Raw genomic sequence first — 13,528 nt, 5'->3', positions numbered from 1 at the left:
GGGGGGCGCGGCTTTCACCAGCTTTAAGGAAAATACTTAAGCACAGTTTAGCAGAACAAAGGAAGCAATGAAAACATCTTATATTTGATGAGTCCCCAGGCGTAGAGGACAGATGCGTACTAAAATACTCAATGACTCTATGGAAAAGGGGGATTCATTTTGAGATGTTTGAATTAAGCCTATTCTGTTTCTACTGTTCACGTTAACTTAAATTAAATTAAAATGAAATTCTTCTTTTGTCTCTCTAAAAAAAATCTAAGTCCTGAGGAAAAGTCAAATTGAAGATTTTGAAATTACTCCGTCAGCTTTTTTTCCTCACGTGTAAATCAAGAAGGTGGAGAGATAAACTTAAGCATATTTTTAGAAAAATACTCTTACACTGCGAAAAAGAGAACTAGAAATAAGTAAAATTTTCTTGAAATGAATGTATTTGTCCTTGATTTGAGCAGGTAAATAAGATTATTTGCCAATGGAATTAGTATTTTTACCCCTAAAATAAGACAATTAGATATACTTCACTTGAAATAAGATAATGGAGATGAGTTGTTCCTATTTTAAGGTCAAAAATCTTATTCCATTGGCAAATAATCTTATTTACCTGCTCAAATTAAGGAAAAATTCTCTCATTTCAACAAATAATTTCTTATTTTGAGTTCTATTTTTTGCAGTGTAAAAGTCAGGCTTAGGGTGACTTATTTCCTGCCTTTAACTTGCAGCAGCATAAATAGGGGTATAAAAGAGATTCTCTGCTCACCTCTGATCCTCCACAAACCCCTGAGGACTTACTGTCCCCAGAGTCCAAACACTTAAGTAAGAAACGCTAAGCCGCTGTTATCTCTTCCGGTTTCGTCTTTGACTGGAAGACGGTTTAGCCTCTTATCCAAACCCAAATAGCTCTGCACACCTGAAGCTCTTAAAGAAGCCGACAACCTATGCGGGGCGTTTTATAAGCTAGATCGCCACAGATCACAGGAAATCTGTGAGATCTGAACCTTATGTGTTTGGAAATTAAAAAAATGTAAATACTAATGAAAAGTCTTTTCCCTGGGGGGGGGGATACAGCTCCTGAATAGCCTAGATCACCAGTTCTTCTACACGTCCCGGCTAATCTGAAATATTTTACAACCATGCCTTCATGATTTTAGAACAGTATTTTTTAATTGTGATACTCTTGCTGAAAACTGCAGTAAAAAACGATTTCAGTCAGTCAACGCTCCTTTCTGGATGCTTTTCTTTTTTTTAACCATTACATAACACCTCCATCTCTCCTCACGAGCTGTGGCTTCTCAGCCACTGAGCAAACACACTTGTGGGCATTGAGGGCAGCTAGAGTCCATTTAACCAGCAAATGTATTACTGACTGTTACATCCTGTCAGATATTACATCCAGACTCACACTGGTATTATGCAGCTCTGGTAGCAACTTATCATATGATCGCACTGATCGGCAGGAGGCCAGTGTAACGAGTCAAACACATGGACTGCACTGGACCAAATCGCAATGAAGATGAATTTTTACCTCAGGGCACCACCTGAAAACAAGAGTAACAGTGATGAAGTCTACATGCTGTAGACACTGAGCTATATAATACACTGGAGTGCTAATCACCGGCTGTTTGAACGAGTCGCTTTGAAGCCACCAGCCGCCATATTGGTACTCCCTATTTTTCCCAGTAACTAGGGAATATGTGCGCTACAGCATCGAATAACGAGGATTTTCTCATGTTCAGGGGGGGCTTAAGACTTTTAAAATGTCAAATGCCATATACTTTTGTGTTATGTTCTAAAACTATCAAGTACTGAGAAAGTCATGTGCTGAAATATTTAGCATTTTATTCATTTAAATATATATATTTAACATTTATAAATATATAAATAACATATATACAAAAACATATATTTACATATGTGTATACATATACACATACTTATATATACATATATACATATTTAATATGAATAACATGTAAAATATTTCAGCACCTAATGTCCTATTGATAGTGTTAGTACATCCACTGACTGTAGAATTACCTGTGAAAATTTTCACACAGCCAGAAAACTGCTTGTTGTTGCAACCAAATCCTATGGGATTCTATGAGAGTAGGGAGTAGCAAGATGGCAGCCAGTGACTTCAGATTTTCGGCAAAATCAGCACTCCAGTGTATTATATAGCTCAGTGGCTGAAGACCATAAACCATGTAGATTTACTATAAACCATGTAGATTTACCTAGAGTCAAAAGAGCCTGACTGGGAAACTTGGAGGCACCAACATGACGCGGCGTATTACAAACTCGGCTTCGGTCTCTGTGGGCAGCGGCGAGTCGTTGGTCCTGAGTGGATTTACTGACGGCGCTACAGGCAGGTCAGCCAACCACTGTCCAGCTGACCTGGTGCTGCAGAACGCAGCAAATTAGCAACGTTGTTCCCCTTTTTTAACCGGATACATATTAGACAGAAGAAATGGTGCCAACATGTTTATTGTATCCGCCCTAGGGCTGTGCAACATTGGCAAAAAAAAAAAAAAAATCAAATTTGTGATTTTTTTTTTCAACCATAATTACGATTTAAGCAACTATCCTGTAGCTAAAGATGTTTGTAAACAAGGACGATTTAAAACAAGAAATGTGCCCGCTTTTAATTATTTAGCTTGTTGAGTTGGACATCCATCCTTGTTGAACATAAAGTTCAACCAACAAGCAAGCCTATGTATTAAAGTTTGACCGCTACTTAATGCTAACGGTGAGATTCCTGAAAGTTTCTGGTAAAAACTGTTGATATAAATTCTAAAAAGAACTAATAAAATTACATTTCCTCGCTGCAGCAGCTCTCTTCCCTTCCATGTGGAGGCAAACCCACTTTAAAGATGTTACCGACACCTAAAGGATCCATTCATTGTTCTAGCAAACATTGTTATAACACACAGACTTTCGCTCAGTTCCTTCTGCAAACCTTTTTATCCAGGAGTCTTTGTCAGTCCTGGTGGCTCGCACTTGAGCCAATCTTTGGCTACATAACATCAATTTTTTACGTGGCCAAAAATTGCAGACCTCTATGATCTGGAAATTGTGTGTTGTTTTTTCTTATTGTGATTATTTTTGCAAAGATAACTTGTCCAGCCCTACTTTGCACATCATAGTCAATCAGGGGTCCAACTCATCATTCTCCCTCTATGCGACTCATGTGTTTCATAAATATATGTAATATACATGTAACTTTGCTGCCTCTTGGCCAGGACTCCCATGAAAAAGAAGTTTTTAATCTCAGTGGGAGTTTTTTCCTGGTTAAATAAAAGATTAAATAAAAAAAAAAAAAAGAAATGGAGGAGGAAAAAGAGACTGTAGTAAACAGTCTACATAAACAAATGGATACATGAAGGACGCAACAATAAAAATATAAAGAGAAGTAATAAGCTAGTCACCTGCAGCTATAAGGTATTAGCCTTTAGCTGCAGGTTGGAGCACAAACACGTCGTTCATTCGGGTTTTAATCATCCCTACCGTTTATTTACATGTGATTTAAAGTTAACCACAGTGAGACGGGAGGTGAACCATCCCAACCTGAACCCATTAATGTCTGACCAGGGAGGATAACATGAAAACAAGTAGGTGTGTGTGCAGCTACTGTAACCATTGGCCCCCTGAAGCCTCCTCAGGGGGACACCCCCCCCCCCCCCCACACCCCGGTCTGTATTTTACCTTTTGAGATGCTGCTCCAGCTCCCAGAACAAAAGCTTGACTGCCATCTCGTCATGGCCTTGCAGCTGTATCCCCTGCAGTCTCATTGAAGCGTCTCTCACAGGGATCATTCAGACCCCCCCCCCCCCCTCTACCCACCACCACCTCCACGTAAAGAAGCGAACCCCTTAATCCGAGCTTCTTTGTCTGGTGCCTTCCTTAATGGCTCCCGCTCCCTTCTCACGCGTACGGAGGAGATGTGGGTCACGGCGCCGGATCCGTCAGCCGACGACGCCGCATACTGATCCAGCAGACGTGGCGTTCATGGAGAACGTGCCTCTCGTCTCTTCTTCGGGTCGTGTGTGTGTGTTTGTGTGTGTGTGTGTGTGTGTGTTGCGTGTGCGGCTGCCAGAGTGGAGGGAATCGACCGAATCCAGCCGGTTGCTGAGCAGGAGGCGACGCGGGGATCATGTGATACAGGGAGTTACGTAAACCGTCAACTGAGATTAGCACTTGGCCCGGCGCTTTCTCCCCCCGCCCCCCCGCCCCCCGCCGACTTCTCATAGGCCGAGACGCCCCGCGGCCACACTAAAAAAAACAACAAACAAAAACACGTTTCACCTTTTTCACACAACAGCCTCTGAAACTCCACGTAACGAGAAGGCCTGAAGACAATCCGTTTTAGTTGGCGATGAGCGTGGGTTCGTGCGTCGCCCCTCTGGGAGACCCCGATGGGGGTCCAACGTCAACATGCGCTCGCGGGGGGGCTTCTGCTGGCTTAGAGCGCTGCAAGCAAAGAGACAACAGGTGGAGGACCAGAGCGATCCGCTGGGATTTCACTTGTCATAACAGACTTGATGAGCTTATTTTAATTTTTCACCAGCTGTCCACACACACACACGCTACTTTGAAATCGCCTATGAAATTAAACTCCACCCCAGCTACACCGGTATAAGTTCGACGTCCGCGTCTCGCCGGGGAGCAAACATAGCCGATGTTTCATGGACCGGAGCACAGCTGGAATGATAAAAACGGCTGCTGCACAATACATGAGGGAAGAATTTCCAGTTCCAGTAAATAAAAATAGGTTCTGCGTGTTAGAAAATAAAATGAACTCACGTCAACCCAACGCTAGTCGCACGCTGTCAAGTGGCGGGAAAATGACACGCTGGTTTTAAACAAACATGTATCTAAAGAGTGCGGCGAGCAAACGTGTCAGTCAGACTGGATGGAGAGCATCTGTCTGAACTTTGACTAGGCCTGACAGATGGATACGCTTTCTGAACCGTTCCCCACTGTAGTTCTGGCTGAATGTTTAGGGTTGTTTATCCACCCAGTCGAGTCTTTTACGGCCCCTAAAACGGTTTTCTTTCAGGATTCGCCAGCATTTAGCTCCATTTATCTTCCAATCCAGTCGGAACAGATTCCCTGAGAAAGAGCAGCGCGAAGCCACCACCCCACCCCACCTCGCCATAGCACCTTCCACATGTTTACTATGTCTCCTACCTGAGCTGTGGGTCTCTGATGCTCCTCCAGAGTCACTATGGACCAGTGTTGTAGTACTTGAGTCCGAGACTCGAACTTGAGTCCGAGTCATTAGCTAAATTTAGAGACTCGTGACTTGACTTGGACTTGAGCACTGATGACTCGAACTTGGACTCGGACTCCTACATTCAGATCATTCTGACTCAGAAATTGAGAAAAAGACTCGACTTTTTTTTTATATCATTAAGCTATAATTTTAATATGTCAGAATATTATTTGGTGTATGATTTTAATATCTAAATTATTAGTGCAATGTGGTGGAGTGTGGATTTTTTTTTTCGTTTAAAAACATGTAGGCTATGCTTACTTTAGTGCGGAACTTGGACTCGACTTGATCAATAAGGACTTGACTCGGATTTTTTTTTTTTAATGACTTGGACTTGACTCGGACTTGAACACTGGAGACTCGAACCTGGACTCGGACTCGAGGCATAGTGACTTGACTACAACACTGCTATGGACCGACTGGCTGCCTCCCTGATTCCTGGTCTGTCCGTTTAGGACGGATACGTTTTGGTTGTAAAACTCCTTCGTTACTCTGAGATACTGTTTCATGACATAAACCTGCTTTAAACCTCTCTACAGCCCTCTTCCCCTCGCTAGTCTTCACGATGATGTTTGTCTTTCTGCTCAGCTTTAAAAAACATCAACTACCCTGGTTGGTCACTAAAACGTTTAGAGTTCAAGGAGTAGGAAGATGTTTGAGGGAATAAAGAGATTTTTAAATTCCAATGTCATATATGCTACAAATAACCAAGGATATGAGACTCAGAACAAACAAGTAGGTTGTATAAATGACCTCGTTTGATAGAGAGATGAAAACAACGCTCTTCCTTTCGCTCCTCTTTTTCCTCTCAGAATAATGCAGAAGTCAGAACCTAATTTCCTAGTAGTTGATAGTGTTAGTACATCTAACACGATCAAACGCGTCTCAAAGAGACGGCAGTCGCAGCGTTGGGAATGATTTTAAGACTACTGGATTTTTCAGACCATAAGGTGCACCGGATTATAAAGTGTGCACTAAATATTCTTCCCAGGTGTGTAATATCACTCTTCCCCTTCACGTACGCGGCTCTCTGTCCGTCTGTGTCGGGAGGACAGAGGAGTATACTGCCCTGTTTCTAACATAAAGCCAAAGTAAACGTAACTTTTGGAGTGAATTAACTTTTTAGGTTTATTGTTGCTGCCTTGCATGAACGCACTTCTAGCTTAGACATTACAGTCAGGCAGTCTTGTAGACAGCTCAGGGGTCCTATCAGGTAGCGACATAGTGTACCGTAATGCTCTGAATACCCATTGAGCGCAGCGGCTTCGTTGATAACCAAATTCGTACTTACACATTTTAACAGATTTTTTTTAAGCACACTGTACCACATAAAATCAGTCAATAAGCACAACGGTAAAATCATATATCATGCACAATAGATTTTTGAGAAAATGTAAGGATTTTAAATGCACCATATTGTATTTAAAATACGGTATAAGTCAAAATGAGTCACAGGTTTGCACCTGAAACAAACAGCAACAATATCCAAACACTACGACCAGTGCGTTACAATTGAACTAGAGGCATCTCAACACCACACTGCAAAAAGAGAACTAAAATTAAGTAAACTTTTCTTAAAATTAATGTATTTCTCCTGGATTTGAGCAGGTAAATAAGATTATTTGCCAATGGAATGAGTATTTTTACCCCTAAAATAAGATAATTAGGCATACTGCACTTGAAGTAAGTTGATCGAGATGAATTATTCCTATTTTAAGTGTAAAAATCTTATTCCATTGGCAAATAATCTTATTTACCTGCTCGAATCAAAGAAAAATACTCTCATTTCAAGAAATGTTTTGTTAATTTTAGCACTATTTTTGCAGTGCACTACTACTACTACTACTACTACTACTACTAATAATAATAATAGAGATATAAAGATGTCACACACAGAAACTGAATAGCTCCTTACCAACACTAACAACACAGTCCCACATTTAATATCTCCTGTTTATTTAGATAAAGTGCTGAAGTCTTAGGGGGGAGTCAGTTTAGTTGCGTTACCGGAAAGAAGCGGCTCTATAAAGTTCATAAAAATGGACGTGACATGTTGGAGCCATGGACAAAAGGCGGCCCGCTGAACCGCAGTGCGTTTTGGCTGAGCCGTAGTTTGACAGCAGAGCACATGAGCGCGGACTTTACCAGCAAGTCCTGGCAGCGGCTTTCCCATAGTCACACCCTGACTGTGGAGACTTCCACATAGCTGCTCTGTGAATCAGTCAGAGAGGCAGGGAGGAATGATGAGTGGCCAATTTGGCCTCCAAAAGTAGGAGAGGAGTGCTATTGATGCATTTGGGCTGATGGCAGCAGATCCTCGGTCCTGCAGGAAACTTACCCAGGCAGGTGTGGGAAAGGGAGAAAAATGAACAATGCCTTGATCCATCGCCTCAGCGAGCCGCACATACATATAGTCTAAATCAGAGGTCTGCAACCAGTGGCTCTTTGGGCAACTAATGAACTAAACCAGAGGTGTCAAACATACGGCCCGTGGGCCGGATCCGGCCCGCCGAACAATTTAGTCCGGCCCGGTGGCTAAATGCATTATCATTATTAAAAAAAATAATAATAAATAATTTTTTTTTTTTTTTGTTCAGTGTCCTGTCTGGCAATGTGGCAATAATAATTGTTGTCTTAATGCCAAAAAGAGCTCATCAGATTTGACTTTCACAAGTGGAGCAGTACTGCTTTTGCCATAGTGCTCCGCTTGATTTATGAATGTGAATAGTTTTATTATGTTTCATGCGGAGAATATCTCAAATGATATGGACACTACAATGGGAAAGTAGGAGACCAAAGAAAGAAGAAGAAAAAGTGAAAGAAAGAGGAGATAAAAGGAAGAGAATGATAAAACAATTATTGAAAAAAACATGTACTTTGTTTATTTGAAAATCTGCAGTTCCTATATTGTCCACGATGGGCGCTGTGTTTTAATTAGCAGATTAAGCTTCAGGTGTGGAAAAATTTAAATCATTTCTTAATTTTTATCTGTTTGATGTATTTTGTCATGCAGGACAGTGTTTTTAAGTTCCAAAAAATGTGAATAAATGTTTTTCAACATTGTACAATCACTGTGATCAGTTCTTATGCATAATGCACAAGTAAATGTTTAACTGAGTAAAAGTTTTGTTGAAATTGCACATACTTTTCTTAAAAACGCTGAGGTTATTCATAATATATTGTGTAAAAGTAAAATTAATTTAACATAAAAATCAACAACAAGTCCACTTTTATTATTTCTATTTAAACTTGCAATGAGTTTACTCATGTGGCCCTCTTGAGATCAGATTAAGCTGTATGCGGCCCCTCAACCAAAATGAGTTTGACACCCCTGATCTAAACAATGTTTTAAAATCTAAAGTAATTAAAAAAAGGTCAGTTTTGGCAAGTTTTGAGCGTTTTCATGCAATATGTTCATATAATTTCCACAAAGAAGGACACTAATAGTGTATAAAAATATATTTTTTTGTCAATAGGTTTCAAGCTAAATGCTTCTTTAAAGTCATTATTTATGACAATTAAATGTCCCTTCGGAGGAACACGTATTACCTAAAAACAAAAATAAAATAGTTAATCATCTGAACAAATATCCTATATTAGGTAAAAACAATGTATTTTTAAGAGTAATTTTTCTTTTGTGGTTCTAAATACATTTTGTTTAGCAAAAAAATGGCTCTTAGGATTGCAAAGGTTGCTGACCATTGGTCGAAACGATCTAAACATGTAATAAGTCAACCAGCCAATCACTTTTTCCCCAGTTTTGTTTGTTGAGCACTCAGAGAAAACACCGTAGGCCCCTGTTTAAGAAGATCAAGGGGAGATTATTCCAGTCAGGGGCTGTGATGATCTGCGAGAAGGAGGTTCGAGTAATGTGGGCTGAAACTTGGCATTAAAAAGGATTAGGAGACAAAGAAAACACCACGTTCCAGCTCAGTCGGTGCGCGGCAGAAATAACGCCGACGGCAGCAATAAAAGAGAAGAGCAAGAGGGCCTGAAGGGGGACGGCGGAGGGACACGTCTTGTTGCAGTCGATACATGATCGAACGCTGGCTTTTACACCGCCCTTCATTTATCAACTCTGCCTGCGGATGGACGCAAAACACAAAAATGTGTCTCTTTAGATGTTTAGAAGGACATAATGGAAGATCTGAGGAGTATTTTCTCTGTTGTGCGATTTACAAAATCAGCAGCAGGGCTTTCACTCATGGAAATCCCTTTCAATTTTCCATCAATCCGTTGTTTAAATTATTGATTTTCCTCCCCCCAAAAAAAGAAATAAAAGTTTTATCTTTACTTATTTCTTTTTATACAATTTTGCATTTGCTGAATACATAAAAATCAAGATTTGTGCTTTCAAATGTGAAGGCTCATAGAGAGGAGGGCAGATTTATTGTCTCATTTGCATTTTCCATTAGCTGCTTCAGGTCAGCGAAGGTTCATCAGATCAATATGTGAAGCCATTAAGGTAACGACGCTTGGCACAGCTCCCTGAATTCACGTCAGATTACAGGTGAGGACAGAGCAGTGAGTGGATTACAGACGGCGCCTAAATCTGGAAGGAAAACGGGGCTTTTATGGGGGAGGCTTATATTAGACACGCGGTCCCACGCTGCAAGACGCCTTCGCCGCTTTCCTCTCATGAATCTAAATACCTGAGATTTTGTACATTTACTCTGCCAGCCTCACTGCTCACAGACGGAAAAAAGGACCAAGCCTACAGCACAGCGCCATCTTCTGGACGACCACGATTTTACAAACAGAGTTCCTTCAACTTTTCTTAGAAAATCAACATTTTTCTGGCTTGCAAAGGAGCAGGAAACCGTTTTAGTGCTGTAACGGCAACACATCCTCACCCTAAAGCAGCAGCTAAATGTTCTAAAACATGACCGGAAGAAGTAAACACATTGTCTTCGTTCGTCCCATTTATTTCAGAGTCGTGCAGGAACGAATTCTTGCAAGCGTTGCTCATGCAAACTGCAACAACGTCATGAAAACAAATCAGTCTGCGATCAATAGAGTGTCTGCAAACCTCAACATGACAACATCATTCCTGTTTGGAGTTAATTGTAAAATTCAGACCAGAGTAGGGTCACAAAAATCCCTTTTAGTCTTTTTTTGAGTTGTGTTCTTGTTCCATCAAAAATATATTTTTTATTTTATTTTCTCTTTTAAACTAATACAGTTACATCCTAATGAAATCCAGCAAACGGACTCAAGAACGCACTTTATTTGTGCCTTAAATGTCAAACAAACAGGAACGACAACGATGCCAAGAAAGTACAACCAAATAATAAATAAATAAATCTCAACGTAATAAACGTGTAAAACAATCAGGCAGCTAGAGAATCTACAATCTGTAAACTGCTAAGAAGGTTTTAACAGAAAAAAGCCCAAAACGTTACTGCCACCTCTGCACCGACTGCCGAGGTGAATGGAGAGGAAACAAAGATTAGGTCAAGACTCCAGCAACACTTGACGTTAGGGCTGCACAATTAATCGCATTTGCAATATAATTACAATTTAAAAAAAAACACAATTTCCAAATTGCAGATGTCTACAATTTTTGGCTCTGTAACAATTAGTGAATCAGACCTTTAGGTGTCAGTAATAACTTTAAAGTGGGTTTGCCTCCACATGGAAGGGAAGAGAGGTGCAGCAGTGAGATAATCTGATTTTATTACATGTTTTAGAGTTTATATAATTATACTGTTTTACCAGAAACTTTCAGGAATCTCACCATAGCATTAAGTAGTCGTCAATCAGTTTAATACACAGACTTGTTTGCTGGTTGCACTTTATGTTCAACAAGGATTGATGTCCAAATCAATTTAAAAGCTGTTCTCTTGAATAATATTCTGATTAATAAAATCATTAAAAGTCCTTGTTTTAAATAGTCCTTATTTAAAAACATCTTTATCTAGAGGCTATTTTGGTTGCTTGTGGTTAATGCAGAGAAAAGTAAAAATCAAAATCACAATTTTGGTTGAAATATATCGTAGGCAGAACGCAATTATTAATTAAGACGCAGCGGCTCTTTTAGCACCTAATCTGCACAGCGTTGAAACAGATTGATTCATTTATAAGATTATTTAGATTAGAGAATTTGATTATTTTCCAAAATTGTTGCAGAGCAACACGTTTGGACCTCATCAGGCGTCATGAAGAACAAAGCAAAGCAGAGAGGAATCCTCACAAACTCTGAAACAGAAAAAAAATCCATCTTATAGGGAGCAAGAGAGAAGCCGACTTACGCTGTAGCTGATCGGCTGGAACTTGTTCACACTGCAAAAAGGAAACTAAAAGTAAACTTTTCTTGAAATGAGTGTTTTTGTCCTTGTTTTGAGCTGAGCAGCAACTTTAAATGATCTGCCAGTGGAATAAGATTTTTGCACTTAAAATGGGAACAACTCATCTCCATCGTCTTCTTTCAGGTGCAGTACATCTACTTATCTTATTTTAGGGGTCCTTCCACTGGCAGATCATCGTATTTACCTGCTCAAATCAAGGACAAATACACTAATTTCAAGAAAATTTTACTTTTAGTTCCCTTTTTGCAGTGTATAACTTGCTAACATGGATTAAGATTTGATATAATGACAATGCGACCAGTCCAGTATGCACCCCGCCTCTCACCCAAATGACCCCATGAGATACAAAACATCCACCCTCCTGCACGGATAAACAGGTACAGGTAAAGGATCAATGATATTTAAAATGCACTAGATGAATAAATAGCCGTGTTTCCATCTAATTATCATGCAAATTTTGAACAAACTTTCAAAATGTTGCAATGTTTCCATCTACTGGCTAGTAGCTCGTTAACCAGGTGACGCACAGCGAAACGTCGCCATACGCTGACGTTACACTGTAATAAACAGGAAGTGGAGGTTGCTACCTAGCACGGACCACAGATCAGTAGTGGAGCGAGGTTTTACTGAATGTGCTGCTCACCACACGGACGACACTAAAATGCTCGAGTCTCTTCGTCGGTCCACATGGTTGTTGCTTCCAGCTGTTTGAGCGTTACGGGAAAATCCAGGAATGCGCATAAATAAAACGTTGATGGAAACACTACGACTGACGAGTAAAAAGCCAAATGCTTTTAACACTGGATGCTGCACTGCACCCGTTATTTCTGATGTTTGAGTAATTCAAATAACTATTCCTCAAGTCTGCTAACATTTTATTACATTTGTAAAAGGTATGAATCCCCAAAATATTAAATTATAGGAGCTTTTTTTTTCTGTAAGATTTTAACCACACTGAGTAAATATTAGCTTCACTTTTAAACAGCAAACAGAAATGATCAGCAGATTATCCCAAATGTCCCTTTTAGATCCTAAACACAGTTTAACTTGTCTTAGTTTTATTTTATTAAATATGGTAAAATACAGTTACGGTTTCAAGAGTCTTTTTACTACTACAGAAATCTACTATAGAAACTCCACATTATTCAGGAAAAGAACCTGGGGTGGCCGCAGCAGGTCAATTCTTTAACCTGCTCCTCTTTTGTAATTCATCTCTAGTTTATAGAGTCCCACTAAAGCATGGAAACTTGAGCAAAATTCCTCTAATCTTTGACAACAAACCTGTTGCACAAACAAAGAATAATTTAGGAAGAGCTAAACAGATCACGTCGACCATTGTTGGTTTAACCATCCTCACCCTGACATGATATCTGATGCAGCGCGACCTCAGATAAACTTGCACAGAGCTGCACTTGTGCACACTGCCACCTGCTGGCAAATCCCAGCAGAAAATCCTGCTTCTTGAAATTACATGCTACGTAGATTCAGTCTTCACACCCTGCAGCTAAGAGCGAGGAAAATATGGCAAACATTTGTAAATTAGTTAAAGTCTGCTTTCATTTAAATATTAAATTAGTCACTTAAATTAAAAGGAAACATCCTAAATTACCATATGAAACAGTTTTAAAATACAAAAAAATAGGCTCTAAAAAACAAAAATAAAAGTTAATATTTTGTCTGTACCATCATTCTCCAGATTGCAGTTCTGAGGTTAAACCACTAGATGGCGCTGTGGTATCTCATGGCTTCATATGAAGCTGTTTAGACGACTGAAATGCATCTCTCCTCTCAAAAGAATAACAGATATTAATGTCTAAATACTAATAAAGTTCTCTTAAGTACTTCACGTATATATTTACTTCAAACAGCTACATATATGCCCAGTCATTCATTAATGACAATATTATAAAGTTCATTTATTTCAGTAACTCAATTTACTAAGGGAAACAGAATA

At 39.7% G+C, this 13,528-nt stretch overlaps 1 protein-coding gene across 2 annotated transcripts in view; it reads right to left on the bottom strand.

Moving 5' to 3' along the window:
- Positions 1-13,528, bottom strand: part of LOC105936141 (TSC22 domain family protein 1) — a 39,216-nt gene that overhangs the window by 8,110 nt on the left and 17,578 nt on the right. Inside the window, exon 1 of one of the 2 annotated variants that reach the window (XM_036139530.1) lies at positions 3,697-3,823. The exons of the other annotated variant lie outside the window; for it this stretch is intronic. Coding sequence (XP_035995423.1) covers positions 3,697-3,806 — 110 coding nt within the window. The 5' untranslated portion in view covers positions 3,807-3,823. Of the gene's footprint in view, positions 1-3,696; positions 3,824-13,528 lie in introns of those variants that run through there. 2 annotated transcript variants of the gene reach the window in all.

This window comes from Fundulus heteroclitus, chromosome 7, assembly GCF_011125445.2.
Source record: "Fundulus heteroclitus isolate FHET01 chromosome 7, MU-UCD_Fhet_4.1, whole genome shotgun sequence".
NCBI lineage: Eukaryota > Metazoa > Chordata > Actinopteri > Cyprinodontiformes > Fundulidae > Fundulus > Fundulus heteroclitus.
Note: the sequence above shows the minus strand (reverse complement) of the source record. Positions and strands in the feature narration are given on the sequence as shown.